Here is a 20,934-nt window from a genome sequence, read left to right as displayed (position 1 = left end):
CAAAATGACTATCTTTGTTTACTAGAGAGTGGATAAAAAAATCAAACAAGAAGTCATACAGGTATCAGTAAAGAGCAACAAAATTATAACTGGTTATCATAATTTTTAGCACTTCAACAGATTTTTGTCAAGAAATTGTGACATTATAGAACATTAAAGCAAAGACTGAACTAGAACCAAATGCTATAATACAAGGATACTGCCTTATGCTCTTAGACTTATGTTAAAAATGCAATTGCAAAAATTGGAAAATGATGATATATTGCCTAAACTGAAGTGGAATGAATGATCTACATCAGCAGTGCTTGTAATGTGCAGTACCCCTTGAAAAAAATAAGATATTTTCACATCCCTGATAGCAAGGAATAATTATTGCAAACTGAATTGACAAAAAATACTTACAGATAGAAAAGAAATAGTATTCTAAGACATTCCTACTGTTTAATAAACATAAGGAATTGAGACAATCTAATCAATTGATTTTCTGATTGGTATTTGTGTCTACCATTTAGTAATGGACATTGGCTCAAGTATTCTAATAAATTCGTAACACGCGAGTCTATAAAGATGATGCCCTGTACAAAGGAGAAAAGAATGAAGACTTGAACAGTGAATGGAAAGTAGAAGACAGAGAAAAACAGTAATGGCTTTGAATAAGCAGACAAATATGATTTTTTCAAAGATTAAATTTCATATTACTGGGACCTGAGTGACAAGAATGGATTCCTAAGTCACAATGTGTGGTTGAGGTTATGCTAAAGGTACCTTAGATGTAAAATACATTATACTGGAGCCATACACGGGACTGGAAACTTGGTAAACTTCTACTTCCAGTTTCTAAGTCTTTTGATGATATCACATCATCTAACTTGAGTTGTTAAAGAATACGTCTGATTAGAAATGGATTGAGCAGTGTCACCCAAACAAAAGGAAAAAAAAAATAGAAAATAATCAGACTGAACAAAATGGTTATCTACTTTTGTCCATCATTACCTATTGATTTTACATGATGTTATTCATCTTACAAAATCAGTGTTGTTCTGCGTCATAAACAATAAGGTGGTACTAAGGTATCCAAAGCATTTGCTTCAAGATCACTGAAAAAAGATGAACATGAACAAGTAGAGATCAAGAAACAGCGTTTATCTTGTTTAGGAGCATGCCAACCAGTATTTCAAAGAAAGTTTATGTGATTACAAATTACCAATCAGTGTTAGCCACCTTCAGCAGAAGAAAGGGGGCATTAAAAATGACTTTAAACAGGGACACTCATATGATATGTGCATAAAAGGATGAAGCAACAAAGTAACAGTAACAGACCATCAAACATGAGAAGCCTGAGGGGTAACAAATATTGATTCCAGGGATATGTATTACACATCACTTGTTATTTATTTATATAGGAGGAATGCTGCAATACAGTGAGTATTCATAAATGATCCAATACACCCACAAATATATCAGCTGATCACAAAATGGTGGTTTAGAAGCGATACTTTGTTGCATCCTTCCTTTGCTGTTTGGGAAGGAATGGTGATTCTTACATTAAGGAAACTTGTTGGCTAATAGCAGCAGGGTGATTCCTTCTAAGATACAACCAGAATACTGTTTGACACTCATGAGGAGCAACTCTAGATAGTGGGAATGAAATTTCTTGTCTGAAGTTTTAAGTGGTGGCTTGGAATTGATAAGGTAATTGCTGAACTAGACACTGTCTGAATCTAATCAAACAGTCCAACATGATGTACCATAAGTGCCTCTGTAGCCACCTGCACTATGACATTTGATTCCTATTGACTTTGCAGGGCCACTTCATGGTCTCAGCATGCTGTAGCCCATTTACACTCAGGGTGATCAGAAGTAATCCCTATCAAGTCTAACAAGTTTTAAGACAAAAAAAGCAATGTCTTTTCCAGGTTAGGAGTCACCACAATGGATCACCAGTCTGCAGATTGATTGGCAGTGGTGTTATTATGGTGTGAAGTTGCCAGCCTGGCACCCAACCTTCGCAGATGGCAGTGGAGGTTTTACAGTGTGAAGTTGCCAGCCTGGCCCCCAGCCTTCACAGAAGGTACACACACGCACCTACCAGCATGTCTTTAAAACTCATTTGACTGCAGGGTGGACATGCAAACGCCACACAGAAGGAGCTCCAGCTGAGAATCGAACCAGAGAACCTCTTGCTGTGAGGTGACAATGCTAACTGCTGCACCACTGCAGCAAACCTTCAAACAAGTTTTAAGATAATGTTTGCAAATTGTTAGTGATCCCCAGTTAGCATTATAGGAATTTTAAACATTTCGAAAACTAAATAACATCAAAGTTTTCAGGTCTGTAGCAGAAAATTACCCATCCACGAATGAGATGTATGCAGATATCCAAGAAGTATAAACTATGATTCCTTAGGGTAAGCTCTTGAAACAGTATTTTTTTGTGTTACTTGTCTTTATTTACTATAATGCTACAAAAACAATCACATGTTTCTCCAGATATGTTATTCTTGAATGGCAGATTTTACTCTATATTGAACTTGCTGGAACTAGATACTTGTGTCTGAGTGCAAAACATACAGTTTCAGTATATGAACGGAATGCCTTTGTGAAGGTTCAGTGCAGGACAAGAAATAAGAAGCTATTTCAGTAGCAATATTTGGCAGATGGGGCAAGTTGTTTTAATGAGTAAACCTCAGATGCGCATTACGTTAGTGGTATAGGCCATGGTATTTAGAGGAGACATGTAGACCAGTGAATAAACACAGACCATTCAGATGGCATTAGAAACACTTGCTAGACAAGTGAATTTTGAAGAACAACTGGAGGGGCAAACTGTAACATGGGAGTACTGACAGTCCATCATCACACTTTCAGTGGGATAGTGTTTAGGTAATTGTTGTCAGACCAGATTTTTCATAAAAAAAATACATGTCAATTGGTACTTTCAAGTAAAAATAACCAAACAGCTGCACATCTCATGAAGAATGACAGACCATTCCTAGATGGACGATATGCTTGACCTTTAAATATACAGAGAGAATGTAGGGAGCAAACAGTGTTAATGCACTGACATGAAAATGTCCACAATTTCCTAAACAGTATCATGATACCAAGCCAGATGAGGCCACTGAGACATTATCCTGTGTGTCTGTGGAGACACCCAAGTGAAAAAAAAAATAAGAGTGGAAAGAAATGCTTATTTACTAGAAAGCAACAGCACTGAAATGTGTATAAAATTGTTATTACTATTGAAAGTAATGAGAAACATGCAAGTGTGTCCACAGTGTAATTCAGAGGACCATAATCAGAATCCTCAGCATTATGTGGCTTATGTGGCTGTTATTATGAATTTTATATATATATATGTATATATATATATATATATATATATATATATATATATATATATATATATAGATGCTCACTCTGAGATTGGGGCACTTTGGGGAATTCTCCCACTCCAAGGTATAGTGACAGCAGAGGTAGTATATTTATATATATATATATATATATATATATATATATATATATATATATATATATATACATATCTATATATATATATATATATATATATATATATATATATATATATATATATAATCTATATAAAATGTGTGTGTGTATAGAGTTTTGTAACGATGAGTTAAGTGATGTGCTGTTTGATGTTCAGTTTGAGCCTTATTTGTTTACTTATTTATTTAGTTTGATGTTTTAAGGCTCATATAATATGTTTTGTAAATGTGATAAGAAACCACCATACTAAGGAATGTATCCTGGCTGTATGTAACACTCAATATAAAAAAAATATTGCTAAACGCTTTAGAATTTCCTTATTTCCATTTTACATATGTGCTTACCAGGTAGTCACACTGGACCCAAGTTTCTCTTTTCAGGTGCAACCCAAGAACATTGTTTAACTGCTCGGAGTACCACTACTGGCAAATGGAGGGAAAGGGAAACAGACCCTGGACTTTATGAAGCAGCTTCTTAGCACCCATAAACTTAATGTTCTCTACCATTTGCCAGATTGTAGTGCCTTGCATTCAGAAACAGTAGTTTAGAAACAATGATGTCATTACCAGCTGGATAGGTATAAAGTTGTTTCATGTGGACGTATTTATTTATATATAATGTACACTGTTAAGAGTGGGTCATAGGTTCATAGGTTCATAGATTAGTACTAGGCTAACTGCCCTTGCGAGCCATTTTAAGCCTAGCCAATTATCCCCCTGTGAGACTCAAACCCTGTACCTTGTGTTTGTAAGACAAGCACCTTAACCATTAGGCCACCCTCCCAACCCTGGTAGGGATCATAGTCAGTATGTTGATCGAGAAATATGCATATGAATCTTATAATATTATGCAACGGGTCTAGGTCTTATGCATATGTTCTTTCTGCGCTTAAAATATGAAGCAGAATTAAATATTTATGCAAGCTGAAGCACTTGCAGATGTGTGCACATTTCTGCCAGAGAGTGCCATTGTATTCTTCCAGCAGAAATTATAGGATGCGCATATTGCAGTGCTGGGCCTGTGTATTATTTAAGTGTAGTATTAGTATACTGGCATCTTATGAAAGTACAGAAGAAATGAAGTAAGGTTTTTTTTTTTTTTGCTTAAAGAGAGGCATCCCATGCCTACATACATGCATAAATGAAGACAAAGCAATATGGAAATGTTGCCTTATCTAATAATAGTTTATTGTAGATACACCTACAGATAGATAGACAGACACATAGGTAGATGGGTATATAGTTATAGGCATGCATGCATGCCAACATGCACACACACACACACACACACACACACACACACACACACACACACACACACACACACACACACACGTCCACATGGTTCACACGACTATATGTCTATATCTGTAGTTATCCACATATGTATTCATCAGTATAGCACACAACTATATGTCTATATCTGTAGTTATCCACATATGTATTCATCAGTGTAGCTATCTTTTTATAATGCTTATCCATATATGTATTAAAATACAGTATATAACTGTATATTTTTATAATGCAGAATGTACGCCTGTGTTTGTGAATGTAACTATACACATACATTTATTCCATGCTAATGAAAAATATCTTCCATACATGTTTTGCTAAGTAATATAAAGATCCTTATCAGATAAATGAAACACACATTCGTGACTGTTCACTATTCAAACATACATAATATAGTAAGGAAAAAAAGAACTTTGTTGATACTTTTGCATTGATTTTGCAGGACAGACGGTATGTAGTGGTGGATCACACTTCCCATGCTACAAGTTTGCCTATTTTCAGGACTTGTCCAGGAGGGTGTCATTTGACGAAGCTCGGCAGGCTTGTGAGATTGATGGAGGAGCACTTTTAAGCATTGAAAATGAAAATGAACAGAGTCATATAGAAATGTTACTGAAGGACCTTACAAAATCAGGTTCCGGCATCTCAGATGGTGATTTCTGGATTGGACTATGGAGAAATGGAGAAAATGAGGCCTCATCTGGTGCCTGCCCAGATCTGTACAAATGGGCAGATGGAAGTGTGACAGAGTTCAGGTACACTCATGCTTTAAATTCATACCTGATGAAATGCCTGTAATTATACTAGTTCAGTAACCATTTGAATTATCTCATGTTTAGTGCCAGCAGTGCCCTCATTAAACACATGTTCATTATGTTAATATGTCTCAGTGGATTACTTTTGTCTGTCTTTGAAAAACTGATTTATACAATGATAATTAAATATTGCAGGCACCTTTATTATCTGTTTTATTTGCCTGCCTGTTGAAATCCACTAAATGTCAGCATTTAAATGTCAACGTCTGGAAACACTTAACTGAAGTCAAAGGAAAATTATGTCTGTCTGGTTATCTATCTGTCTGCTTACCTCTCTATTCAGTTATAAGTTATCTTATGATTATTATGTATATGAAAATGCAATCTGTACAAATTGTCTGTCATTCTTTTGTAACAGACTATACAAGTACCTTTGCAGCTGACATTTGAGCAAATCAGAGGTTCTACCCTTACAACAAGAATGTAAGGAATCTATTTTTCAATCCAAATTTGAGTACAGATCTTAAAATAGACTTATCTGTTATCATTATTTACCAAGGTCATAGACTAGGTTGTACCTGCTCATTAGAAATAATTTAATTGTTAGTATCTTTAAAAGTGGATTAGAAAAATACATAGGAAATGAAAAGCAGAGCTGTGGTTTTATGGCAATTAGACTATTTTCTGACTGCATTTTGTCAGTATAATCCATTCGTATAAATATATGAGCCTGTTGCAGGACAAAACCAGTAACATTATATGAAGAATACGCTGTTCCAATTCATAACTCTTCCATTCTGGGTAAAGTCTCTTATTTGCCCATTCCTTTGCAAGTTCAAATGTACAGTACTTTGAAAATTCCTTGCCACACCTCATTGACAAAAGCATGGAAATTCTCAATGTTTTTTGGTCAGATGTCTTCTGATCATTATGAATTAGGAATATAATGTATTCAGTTTCTGTATATGTCAACATGCCTCAAGGTAAGGCTGCAAATGATAAATTGTCTTCCTCTCCTTGTCTTGGAAGAAAATAGATAAAACATACATGAATATATATTTGGAATTTGGTTAGTATTCATACTCAGTGAATTGTGCTGCATAAAATAATACAAAAAGCAGCAAAGTACATGGAGGAGGTGATTTAGTCTCAAGTGGTTGCATTAGTGGGGAAAATAGCAAGGTATATATACCATGCAAATCATTGCATAGTGATATGGAAATGAAGATGTTCATCACTGTGACTGCTGCAGTAGCTTTTAGGCTATATGGATTGTGTCTTGCCCAAAACACAAGAGTCAGTCACCTTCCAAAAGCTTTGGTTTCCACCTACACCTTCACATTAACTGCTGATTCAGCAGCCCTGCAGAGGTAAAATCAGCAATCAGAGTAAAGAATCATCAGTAAATTCTTGCCATCAAATGAAGAAGCAGCTCAGAAGCTTCACAGGAGCAGCTTCCAATGGTTTCTAAAAAAAAAACACATGGATCTCACATTTACATCCTCTGGAATTTCTGATTTCAGTCTTGGGCTTTGTAAAAAAGGAACTGCACTGCTGGAGACTGCAGATACAAACAAATGTAGGTCTCCTCTTTTCTCCTGTACATCCAAGCCAATCTGTAACTACAGATGCCTCATATTTTGCTTGTGGGGGGCAGTTTCAACAGGGACAAAGATGCAAAGCCTGTGGGATTCCTTAGACAGACTAAAGCACATATATGCCAATGAGATGCTGGCTGTGATCTGTGCCTTAAAAGCTCTTCATCATCTATGGTCCCAGGACCTCTACAGGTGACTACAGACAACACCACAGTTATGTGGTACATAAACTAGCAAAGGGGCACTAGGTCATACTCTCTGTGCAGGATGGCTGTGATAGCTTGGGAGATAGATCTTAACCACCCCTTAACCCCCCCCCCCCAAACATCTTATGTAGTGGTGCACAAGCTGCGCAGGACCAGGACAGACCCTCATAAAAAGAAATTGAGCAAGGGGTCCTCCAGAAATTGATTGAGTTGCGAAGAACACCTCATATAGATTGGTTGCCTACTTTCTAAACATACGACTGAACAAATTTCTTTTATGTGTTTCCATAATTTCCACAGATATCCAGGGTAATTCTGAAAATTCAGATGGAATCTTTAGAAATAATTGTGGTGAATCCATTTTGACCTAGGCAACATTGTTTTTTCCCTTCTTAAGGAATTATCCATAGTCAAACATCAACTGCCTGGATAATTAAATTCTAATTCCTCTTAGGCACCTGTTTTCAGAGGATGTGCATCAGCAGATAATAAAGGACGCAAACAAATACCAGAAAATCTTATATTTGCAGGTGAAAAAGATTTTCTAGTTAGTACCTAGCCAATAACCAGGCCCCTATCAGGGATTATGCATCTCTCGTGCTCCAATATTTGTGCGAGTTACTAGCCTGTGGCCTCGCTTGCACCCCTATCAAGGTACATCTTGCAGCCATTTCAGCATATCTGCCCATGGATTCTCCAAGTTCTTCTATGTTTTTGTTAAAACTGTTTCTTAAGAGAGCTTTACATCTGAAAACTCCTTGTAAACAAGTTGCTTCTTCCTGGGGTCTTAACTTGGTGCTGGAAAGGTTAACCATGTCTTCATCTGAACCTGCACATCGAGCAGACTTAAGGTTCATTTAATGGAAAAAAGTTATTTTCATTGCTCTGACATCTGCAAGAAGAGTATCAAAACTACAAGTTCTCATATTGGGTGAACCCCATCTGGTATTCCATAGTGATAGGGTGTCATTAAGAACAAATCTCCCATTCAAACTAAAGTTGTTCCAGAATTCTCTGAGTCAAGCTATCAATCTCACAAAGTTCTATTCAGATCCATAGAACTAGGGAGAAAGGGTTCTACATACTCTGGATAAGCATAGGCAGCTCAAGCACTATCTTGACAGATCCAACTCCTTTAGAAAAGCTGATCAGCTATTTGTTTCTTATGTGTGCTCAAAGAAAAGCTAATTTGTGTCAAAACAGACTATTTTTAGATTTTTTTGTCTGTTGCCTTTTGTTGTGCCCATCATGGCAAACTGGTTCACTCTGCTATTGTCTTATCATCTGTGATGGCATATTTGAAAGGGTTGGTCTGTAGAAGTATTCTAGAGGCAGAGACATAGACTCAGGTACATAACCTTATAAGGCATTACAAATGGGATTCCTTTTCTAGATCTAGGAGATACTTTGCTGGAACCATTATCTACATGCTCCTGGATCCATATTCGTCCACCCCCGAGGTTGGGTTAGGCTTTGATAATCAACCTGAATAGCCTAAAGGCTAGTCTAGCAGTGGAAATGTTGAATGTTATACAGCAGTGAATGTTGCACTTAGGCATAGCAGCATATGTTCAAATTCTTCACTGCTGTGGTAGCTACACCCACCCTCAACCCTCCTGTTTTCTATATACAGTAGTTACTTGCTGGGATATATAATTGTTAGTTATTTCTTATTATTGTAGTTCAGAATGAGTATGCTCCTTCTTAACTTTTGGGCAAGAAAGTCCTGAAGATTATTCACTCCATCTGTTGATTTCCCTCCACAGGGCTGCGCAGTCAGCAGTCAAAGTTAAGGTTTGGACTGGACCAGAACTTTTGGAAGCTGGCCAGTTACTGTGTCTTGGGGAAGACACGACCCTTATAGCCTAAAGGCTATTGCATATGTGAGGAATTCAAACATCTGCTGTAATGTGTATATGCAACTTTCAGAACTGTACTTTCAAGATGGAAATAAGGGATGCAGAATAAGCAGATGATGCCTTGAAAGATGGGAGAGTGATTCAAAAATGTATAAAACAGGAGCACTGTGTTGCTGTAATCACTAATTCTGAATGCTAGAGTGTATGCAACAGCAACAACAGAGTGGCATCAATTAGTGGATGCTTTCAGGGCCAGTGCTTGTGACTTGGCATGCTTTGGCCCTTTTCTCCAGTTTAGATGGTACAGGCTTAGTTAGCGCCACTTAGTTGACCAGTAGTTTGTGGACTGCTTCCATGTGGATAAAGATACCATACAGGAGCTTGCTGAATTGTGCTTACCTCGTGTGAAGTCAAAAGAGAGATGCATGGACTGCCCATCCCAATGTACATGAAGGCATTTGTAACTTTAACAATCCCAGATACAGTGACCTTTCAGTGACCTATAGGGCACTATAGGAATTTCATAGGCCTCATCCTTGTGCAAACTCTACCATTCCTTGACAGTATACTGCAGCCTGTGGAGGAGCATATATAGTTCCCAGGAAATGCAGACACTTGAACTACCACTATGTATGCATTTTACAACACAGCTCATTTACCTGAGGTCCCATGAGCCACTGATTGCATGTAAATTGTCATCAAAGTTCAACCTGGTCCACAAGATGTCATATATATAAAAAAATAGTACAGCAAACACAGGCACCAAGTGGAGGTGACCAAACACGAAGCACGAACCACGAACCAAAGTGGAAGCACCAGCAGTTTATTCAGTACATTAATGCAAATCTCCCCACAGAGTTTTCGTCAACATGACTTCTTCAGATGTAACAAAGAAAAAACTGACTGTAGCATCCTTTATATACCCCACCCTTGCAAATCACGTTAATTGTTTAATGATTGATAATTAAAACACATGGCAATTAATGCAAATACTCTGCTTTCTGTAGCATTTTGAAAATTCTTTAAAAACATATCACTAAAAGTGCAGGTGAATGAATAAGCAGATTTATAAGCAGCAAAGCTTTCTAAAAACATATAAATTTATTGAATTAAAATAAAATAGAATGAAGAGTGCACAAAAATATAATAATACATATAAATATAAACACACATCATTATAAAGTGTTCCACTTCACCTTAGAAACATTTCCCTGTTTATGTGATACATCACATCTTTCACATCTTTTATATACATTTTTTATATATATTTTCAGGTCAATTTATGCTATATACATATATTATATATTTTATATATATTTATACATTTACATTTATATACATCTACATATATTTAATTGAGATAGGAGTCATTATGTATTATTTATATTTTGTATTATTTGCATATTATTAATTCATACTGTGCTTTCAAATTGGTCACCAGGCTATGCATGATGTGTATTTATATTTATATTTATTATTATATTTTATGTACTCTTCATTCTATTTTATTTTAATTCAATCAATTTATATGTTTTAGAAAGCTTTGCTGCTTATAAATCTGCTTATTCATTCACCTGCATCTTTAGTGATATGTTTTTAAAGAATTTTCAAAATGCTACAGAAAGCTGAGTATTTACATTAATTGCCATGTGTTTTAATTATCAGTCATTAAGCAATTAACGTGATTTGCAAGGGTGGGGTATATAAAGGATGCTACAGTCAGTTTTTTCTTTGTTACACCTGAAGAAATCCTGTGGATGAAAATGCTGTGGGGAGATTTGGGTTAATATACTGAATAAACTGCTGGTGCTTCCACTTTGGCTCGTGGTTCGTGCTTCGTGTTTGTTCACCTCCACTTGGTTCCTGTGTTTGCTGTACTAGTTTCTTGGTTGTTTCAGGTACCTGGCCTCATTGTGTTTGAGTGGTTACATATATAAAAAAATGGCTTTCACTGTCTGGTCTGTTAGGCGGTATGCAGTGTTCAGGGTATAGCCTATAATGTGCTCTTGCATCAGCCAGACAGTTCTCATGATTCTCATATTCATTAAATATTTTCTATGGGGTTAGTTTCTATACAGTCATCTACTTGGTTGATTCTCATGTAGGTGGGTAAAGACCCCACTGTATACAGTTGCATGTAGAACACACATAATGGTGTCAACACTGTGTATTTCACTGGATGCTGGATATGTATTGGAAACATGTATGGTGACACCCATCTGCAATCCCCAGTACATGGTCAAGATTGCATACAATACTACACAAACATGATGACAGAATGAGGTGGAATGGGTGTTTGGTTAACCTAAGGAATACTTCTGCAACTTAGATGCAGCAAGAGGTATTGTGGTATCCACCTGAGACTTGCAGTCAGACATTTGTGTGCATACCATGTTGCATAACATAGTTGTGCAAAAACAGCTTCAGCAGCAGGAAACCATTAAAACAGATTCCACCATATCTGTTGGAGCAGGAGGCAAGGAAGATGGAAGCCAGTCAGAGGATTAACAGCAAGAGAAGGACCCAATGTGATGCAGGGGTAGGTGCAACACAGCTCAGTATGGGCAAAAGGCAGCATCTGGTTCACAAATAAGGACCATGACACAGGCAGCACATAATACAGTGATGCAGTCATTATCAAACCTAGACCATGTGATACAGTATAAGGACAAATTAAACTGTGCTTCAGGCATTACCTAATCCATGCAAGTTTAGTAATGGGCAATGCATCATCATCATCATTACCATCATCATTATCATCACTTTCACAGGTAGAGGGGGCATAATAATAGGTGATAGCAATGCTATTGTATGGGCCAGTGTCATGAGGAGCAGATGTAGTACCTATGCAGTCAGGCAGCAGGGTTTAGGGAGCCAGAGATCACATCCTTTAGTGGCAGGGTGGAGCTACCATATTATGAACACTGGCAATGCATACTGTGATTGCCTGCAGAATTTCTGACTGATGTGTTCCATGGCAGGGATGGCACAGAACTATGGGACCATTTGTGTGTGTGTGTGTGTGTGTGTGTGTGTGTGTGTGTCCATTGTGACAGGACATCTTGTGTCAGGAGCCACTGAATGTATGGTTTCCATAACCTGTATAATGGCCACATGTTCATATGGCATGCTGTATGACCACAGGGGGATTCTGATGATGCAGAAATGTGAGAATGAATGCATGCAACCTCCTGAGGCATCCTAGGGGTAGATCGTGAGGAGTGCTGGTGTCCATGTATATAAAGGCAGCCAAAGCCAGATGTGAAGAACTCTGCCTGAGACTGGCCACCTTACATCTGACGCTTCCATGGCCATGGTTAGTAGGAGCTCAACAGGCAGACTGAAGGACTCTTACCATCTGTCATATGGTTGCCATGTTAGCCACCACTTGGCAGTTCAACACTGTCAGCTTCCTTTCCTTATACTCCATGTCACTGTGCAGGTGCTGAATATCATGCTCCAGGCTATGCAGGTGGAGCATACCATTCTGCATGCCACACAGCACACTTACCATGTCTACAATAGTATGAGTAGCAGCTGCCTGGCTATCTGACCTGCGTGTGTGCTGACTAATGCCAAATGTTGCACCAAGATCAAAAACAGACCTGGAGTGTTGGCAATGCACCCCACCATCATACATATCCTCTGTGGGGTGCACACACATTTCCAAAGCAGTGCATCTTGTAGATGCTGTCTGAACTGGGGACTCCTGCATAGGCTGGTCGGAGTTCACAGTTATAGGACATGCATGACATATGTGTGAGACTGTAATTTACACCTCTCCATGAACATAGGCTCTGTATGTTGGGAATTTGTGTGAGCACTCCAGTGTTAGTGCTGCTGACAGTGCCACTATGTCATCAAACTTTGCATTGCTCACATCACCATAATTGTCAGAGACAGGTGACCTACTGATATTAGGCATGTATGCCTCATTGAAAAATATTTACAGTATATATGTCAGTATTTTTATTTCTACACACTAGTGACTGCTAGATGCTACACAATGTGTTTAGGGATAGCTGGACAAATGACAGTTACTTCATGGTGAAAGACAGAGTCAGGTGACATTCAACATTTACTAGTCGAACCTGTGAAAGTATAAAAACAATATACCTGTGACAGCTTTGTAAAAAAGGGAAAGGCCCACCACTCTGGCAGGCATACCATCACATGACAGAATCTGAATATCAACATACATCATTGTGTGGGGTGTTGAAGTTGTAGTAGGTAGTACCTGGACAACAGATATGCAGAAAACTCTTGCTGTATAAGTCCTGTGTCATATACAGGTCACTGTACACTGTGGTAATTTAACACTAATACCTGGCACATTCCCTACAGACACATGCAGCTGTTACCAGCTCCACTCTTACATCCAAGTCACCCCCAGCTATGATGGTCTTCTCCTCTCTCACAGACAGGGACAACAGGTAGTCCTTCACATCTGTGAGCATCTTCTGTGTCAAAGATCCACCTCCTGTGGAAGACGTGCTTGGCAATATCTTGTGAAATGTGTGGGGTGGGGGTGCAGTGATACCTCAGTCTCCCAAGCTGTTGCTCATAACCTGGATTTCACTAAACTACCAAGCTTACAAAACCTGGGTAAAATAGTTTTGCATCGATATTGACTTACTGCTTTAGCTCCATGTACAATGTTTCATTATTTATTGTGAACTGAGTTGGAATTGCTTGGTTTGCACTGTACAGAGTGTAGATAAGAACCTAGTCACTTTTGTAGGCCTCTGATTACTGTAGAACCTTCATGTGTGCTATTCTACTACTGACCCATGGGTTGTTTGAAGATTTTAAAGCAACTCTCCACTGTTATAAATTACACATGTTTGCATAGTGCTGCTGATTGCTCTGAGGTGGTTAATTGTGCCCTGTATAGACAGAGGCATTTAGGTCCACTTTTTCTTGATAGAAAGCTGACTTCATAAACACTTTGTGTACTTATTAGTCAATGGTTGCATGAACAGCCACTGATTTCTTGATTTGTGCAAAGAGATGAGATGTTCTGTGTGTAGATGTAGACTTGTTAGTTATAAATATATAGCACTCTAAAAAATCTCAATTGGTACCACTTCTCCGACTCAAATTAGATGACATATGGAACCGTGGATTTGCACTTTGCTTTTGTCTGTGTTGAAATGGGCATCACGAGACAATGTAGCAAGTGTCTCATGAATACTGACAACCACCTACTACTAAAACAAACCACCACAGTGTTCAAGAGAAATATAGTTGTATAATGCCATTGGATGCAAAGCTCTCACTTAAAGCCACTACAAATATTAATCAGGTTGTTACACACAACATCGCACTATACCTATCACACACAATGCAGATCAAACAAATAGATTCACATATGCTGAGGCTGTTAAAAGTAATCTGCCTAAATGACAAAGGCCTGCTAAATGCAATTTTAAGAAGCAAGTACCCTCAGTGGCCTCATTAAGACTCAGGCAGCACCCACCATAAAGCATGAATCTAATGCTCACAGCATCTGAACTCAGACGCTCTTGAAACATATCTCCAGACAATCCACTATCCTAGTCAGAGACAACTCAGTAGTGAGACACACTCATGCACCATTTGCCAGTCTGAGCAAGGAGATGGTCACAGTCAGTCGCCTGCCAAGAAGTGGGATTTACCATATCACTCACGCATTCAAGTCCCTGCACCATCAATACAAACCTGACAATGTCATTGTGCACATGGGATTAAATGGCTTGACATGTACCTCCCTGGACTATATGAACACTGATATGATGGAGGTCTTGGGATATGTGTCTGAGGCAGGTATGAACCTAGCCTTGATCAGCAGTTTACCAACACCAAGAATGATGCTGCAATACAAACAAGATTATTGATTTCAAAAACTGGCTTAGCTTCTGGTGTCATTGTAAGGGGATCAAATGTATTTTGTCTGGGAGGAGATGGTGGTTAGTCCAAACTGTTTTGCCAAGGGTGGTCTGCACTTACCTTCTCAAGGCTTTTGTATATTAGCTAAAACATTGTCCACACCCATAGTGCTTTTTTAGGCAACATCAATCTTTAAAAGCTTCCAGCATAACAAGACTGAATCCAGATAACATAAAGGCATTGCTAAAAGATGAAAAACTACAAATGTAAAAATGAAAACACAAGAGGCAGGGGTATATTTCCAGAAATGTATGTTAGCGTTTTCTTTCATTCACTTCCACTTACATGAACTTCTTCAGACCAGAAGAAGTTCATGTAAGTGGAAGTGAATGAAAGCGCTAACATAAAGGCATTGCTGCTTAATACTCGGTGCCTTAAAAAAACCTGCTTCCATACAGGCACTACTTCAGGAATGCATTGCTTTATGCATAGTCACTGACACCTGGTTTAGAGCTTTCAGGTGTACCTCCTAAATGCAGGGTTTCACCACCTACTACACATTCAGGACTCCTGTACTGGATGTTGGCACTAAAGGTAGTGGTGTCTGTATTTGTAAAATAAAAACTCACCTCCAGACTCATTAGACAGGATAATGACCTGGAACTCCCCCAGTTCCAACTTACCATTAACAAAATCCCTATTCATACTATTGCTAATTTTAGGACTCCTTTTATATTTCCCTTGACCTATACCTCCTACTTGACTAGTATGGAGCCCCTGTGTACTAATCCAAACACCGTTCTCCTAGGGGACTCTAACTACTCCTTCATCAAATTACAGACTTATACATTTCCTAACAGGTATGCTCTGAGATTTCTGGACTTCATAAATACAAACTCTCTAAAGAAGTTAGTCCACAGCCCAACTAGGGGTGACAAAATCTTGGACTTGGTCTTTGTTATTATGGGACAATTCTGTTCCCCACCAATTGTAACCTCCTTCCTTATCAAATCTGATCATAAATCACATTCACCATGAGACTAAAGCTAGAAGGATCTTCCATTATCTCTATATTCAGAGATTATGCAAAGACTAACTAGAAAAAATAAGAGATGACCTGGCTAAATTCAAAATCCCCTTCAAACCTGATGATCTCACAGTGGATAAAGAATCCTTTGCAGCCAAATTCTGTGCACATTTGAATAGTTGCACTAAATGCATCTGTGACCCTCCAAAGTAAATACAATGCCATTAAAATACCATGTGGTGGAACCCACACAGAAACAGGCTCTGTAATAGAAGATAAAAACTGAATTGCACGTAAAAAGTAATTGTAACTGTCAATATTCCAAAACCACTTTTGCTAAACTTAACAGGGAATTCTGGTCCCTAATCAAATTAACCAATGCTATTTATGAGGTAAAGATTATAACAGGGAATTCTGTTACCTAATCAAATCAATCAAAGCTAGTTATGAGGTAAAGCTATCTACTAAGGCAACAGACAACCATAAAACCTTCTTTAACCGTATTAGAAACCTTAGAAAGAATGCTTAGCACTGTGCAGAGTTAATAGTAAATGATCTCATATAGTTTTGCCCAGAAGACATAATCAACGTACAAGTGGACAAATTTAGTTCTAATTTCACCTATATATTTCCAGATCACATACCTACATCTACACCCCCTCACATCTCCAAAAAACAAGTCATCAAAACATTATTCAAGGCCAAAAAAGACTGCTTCTGTGGGGACAGGTAGCATACCAGGATGACAGCTGGACAGCTTGAGTCAGGACCTATCAATGCTATTGAATATCATCCTCTGAGCAGGCTTTGTGCCGGAAGAATTGAGGACAGCAGCAGTAATTTTCCTTGCACAAGGGTGGGGTGTCCTTGGGCCTTGTTAATTACAGACCCATGTGTCTGACCGGGTTCCTATCAAAACAACAAAAAATCAAAATCTCGAATGCTCGGATGAGCGAAAACACAGGTAATTGAAATCGATATTGTGAGATCGCTGTACAGTGAAGATCGGAAAATTTGCCCTTTTCTCACTGTAGTGCAATCTCGGAGTTGGAATATATTTTTTGGGGGAGGTGTGGGGGGTGCATCCCCCCCACAATAGCAATTTTGATTACCTGCATTTTCGCTCATCCGAGCTTTTGAGATTTTGATTTTTCGTCTATGTAATACAGACCCTGTCTGACCAACCTCATCTGTAATGCTATGGAAAGTATAACTATGGAATTAATAAAGACATAGGTAACCTACAAACTCTTAACTCAGGTCAGTTCAGTTTTATCAGAGGCAGATCTTGCCTACATAACATGGTCAACTTGCTTGAGAAGGTTAATGAGTCAATGGATGAGGGAAAATCAGTATACACCACATATCTGGACTTCCCAAAGGCATTTGACACCACCATACACTCAAGTATCTTTGTTAGTCTCTCCAAGCTAAATATTAATCCCCATGTAACTCATTGGATAGCAAACTGGTTCCATAATAGAACCTAGAAAATGAAGGCTGGCAGCTCTACCTCCTCCAAAAGACCTGTAACTAGTGCTGTACCCCAGGGTTTAGTCTGTGGGACACACTTCATTGGCATTTACTTCTTGGAGGTAAAAGCAAATATTAAGGGATTATGGCTTACCAAGTGTGCAGATGGCTGTAAACTTGGTGCCCTAATAAACTCTCCAGGGGGCACCAAAATCTTTAAGAGGGCCTTTCCAAAGCAAATAGCTAGAGTTAAAACCATGGACCAAAAAATGTATAATGGTATCCCCCAGATATCACAATGCCCCCTGTGACTATCAAATTGCCAACACACCCCTTAAAATTGATGCCAGTAGTTATGGACCTGGTAAACTACATAGACAATAATCTGTCCTGTGAACACAATGAACCTGCTGTAGTAAGGAAGTACCTTTTCATTGCACAGCTTATTAGTTAATGCATGATGTCTAGGTCCATGAATGTGATCAGTCCACTGTTTTTAGGTTTATGATTGATTACAATGGCCATTCAGTATATACCTGTCAAAAAACTTGACAGAACTTGAGTGACCACAAATCTTTCTTAGCAAGAAGGTCAAAGGCCTAAATCATGAAAACTACACTGACATCTCAAAGCGCTGTCTCTCTTGTCAGTATCATTCAGGTTACTGAGAAATCATCCCTGCCTTGCATACAGAGCTTCAATAGACCCTATCCTTTTAGATTGACTTCACATCTGTAAGTCCAAAGGTGGAACTAAAACCCACTCAAGGGATCTATCTGATGTGACATTAATAGAAAATGTAGAGGGATATGTATGAATCCTTAGAATTGTCTTCTTCTCCACATAAATCACAGTACTTCTCTTACTCTATTCAAATGGTCTGAATGACTGGATGGGTAACTGGAAATTCACCCCAGTCTAACATCCTTGTTCCTAATGGATAGGGATAACACATAATTATCTGCCCAGTCCTGGGTTATTCATAATTAAATATAAGGGTTAAAAATCAAGAATGTATATATTGTGTGTGTGTGTGTGTGTGTGTGTGTGTGTGTGTGTGTGTGTGTGTGTGTGTGTGTGTGTGTATATATATATATATATATATATATATATAATATGTTAATAATATATATAATATATTACATTATACGTTAAAATTCAAGAATGTAAATATAACAGTTAAAAATCGAGAATGTATGGCTAGGCTTATAGAGATCCTCATGGATTACTAGCCTAGTAACTGCCCAGATCTTCATGGATTAATAGCCTAGTAATTGCCCAGATCCTCATGGATTAATAGCCTAGTAACTGCCCATGAACCTATGTATGAAGTGGTGACATTTCTCATTTTGTTCCCCTCTTGTAGACCGATGATAAAATAAATATACCTGATGGTTATACATTTTTGTCAGTGTGTTCATGGCTGTGTGTGTGGATGTCTCATATGAATGCACACTCTTTGCCAGACCCACAAAGTTGTTCACGTAACTGTCTACTGTTGTGCTATTACACTTTTACTTTTTATACGTACTGAAGTTATGGGTTTGTTATCGTGAGACACATTCTTGTATCAATTTATTGCATCACATTAAAACACCATGCACACCATCCTCCATAATGTACACTGCCAGGCCTTACCAATGTGTAGGGGCCATCTTGTCCTCTGTGGCATGTCCTGCCCTCTCTGGATATTGCCATTGCTTCACCTTGAGGTGAACTGCCACAAACATATACAGCAGTTCCACTGTCAATGTTTCTGCAATTCACCAATGGTGCATATTACAGTACAAGATTACATTACCAACCATCTTGTTTTTCTTCAGAATGCCTATTTTGCATATTTCAGTGGCTAATATTCTACTGCAGTAAATTTCTGAGTTCCTTGCCTTTAGTATCAGTAGAGTAACCTGCATCAATGTCAACTTGTACAGCTTAGCCTGCAGGAGGCAGAGGTTAGGGCCAGCCAGAGTTTTACTATAAGAAACATTTTCTTTATTACCTCCTTATTATCTCTTTTTTCCATTGAGTTTTCCATGTCTAGCACTGTAATAAGTTTTTCTCCTACTTTATTTTATAATGGCTAAGAAGCAGAGGAAGAACATGGAAGTATGTTGCAGTAGGCATAGAACACCTCTCTCGTGGTTAAGTTACATAAGTAAAATAGTAATAGTGGTCAACAAAGACTACAATTGACCAAGCCTCTTGTGCTGGGTAGAGAGTGAGTGCTAGACATGAATGTCAGCAGAGGGAGGAGGTCACATTGCCTTAGGTGACTTGAGGATTGTACTAGTGGCTAGTGAGGCTGCAACTCTGGAGAAGAGGAGACACTCATTTTTTGATAGTCTGTCAAAGGAGTCCATATGGTCAGCAATCCTCATCTGCATTGGCTGGTGATATCTGAAGTACATATAAACTGCCTCACAGTCATGTAGAACTGTTGGTGCACAAGCATTGTTTCACTGTGCATGGTATTTCATCTCTTCTTAAGTGGTTGTGTAGCCATGGAGTTTTTATATATAATTAAAGGTGGTTTGGGGGTGCAAAGCTCCCCCCCTCCACATGGGTGGCTGCAGGGGGCCTTGCCCCACCCCAAAACACTATTTTATGTTACATTTTCTTATATTTAATATTTCAGTGATTTGGATTTCAGTGAAATGGTTTTCAGTGAAATAGTTTTTTTAGTCAATTGTTTTTTAGTCAAATGGGTTTAGTCAAGTGGGTTTTCAGTCAGATGTGTTTTCAATTAGTCTTCAGTCAAATTCTTTCAAACATTTCATTTTCAGTCAAGTACTGTTCAATCAAATTAGTAATTGTTAAATGGAACTAACAGCAACAGGTACACAGGCAAACTGCATAACTGTATATTCATATAATAAGAGATTGATTGAAACAAGCCGACCAAGCACTACTGTGAGATGATATATTGCATTTCCTTGGCTGACACAGATTACAAAAATGTCCATCAAAAAGTCTTTTACAGCTACTTCTATAATGTCAAAACTTTGTTCTTGATGAAAACATTCTTTACCTTTATTGAAGCTTTCTTTGTCTACATCCTTATCTCAGTCCAGAGAAAACTAGTTCCTTCAGCAGGCTGAAATGCTCTTTCAGAAATGTTCTTTCATTGATAGGATAGTCTGTAGCATTTTTGCTGTGTTAGCCATTTCCTTTTCCACTTGAATATGTGTAAATTCAACTATTTAGGATATTTCAACAAGCCTCTATTGTTAATGCCATTTGTTATAAAAACATTCAAAAGTATAATACTTTTTGTTTCACACAAGCACATTCTGTTATGTCCATGCATATTTCTTTTCTGCACTTGCAGATGCTATGTCACATGCTAT

General features: G+C 38.1%; 1 protein-coding gene across 1 annotated transcript in view; it reads left to right on the top strand.

Annotated features, from left to right (window-relative positions):
- The window catches only part of CHODL (chondrolectin), a 704,778-nt gene that overhangs the window by 163,283 nt on the left and 520,561 nt on the right, over positions 1 to 20,934 (top strand). The window contains exon 2 of the mRNA XM_044071369.1: positions 5,244 to 5,556. Within this exon, the coding sequence (XP_043927304.1) occupies positions 5,244 to 5,556 (313 nt within the window). The remainder of the gene's footprint in view (positions 1 to 5,243; positions 5,557 to 20,934) is intronic.

This window comes from Protopterus annectens, chromosome 5.part0 (assembly GCF_019279795.1).
Source record: "Protopterus annectens isolate FY-2018-M chromosome 5.part0, PAN1.0, whole genome shotgun sequence".
NCBI classification, from domain to species: Eukaryota; Metazoa; Chordata; order Ceratodontiformes; family Protopteridae; genus Protopterus; species Protopterus annectens.
Note: the sequence above shows the minus strand (reverse complement) of the source record. Positions and strands in the feature narration are given on the sequence as shown.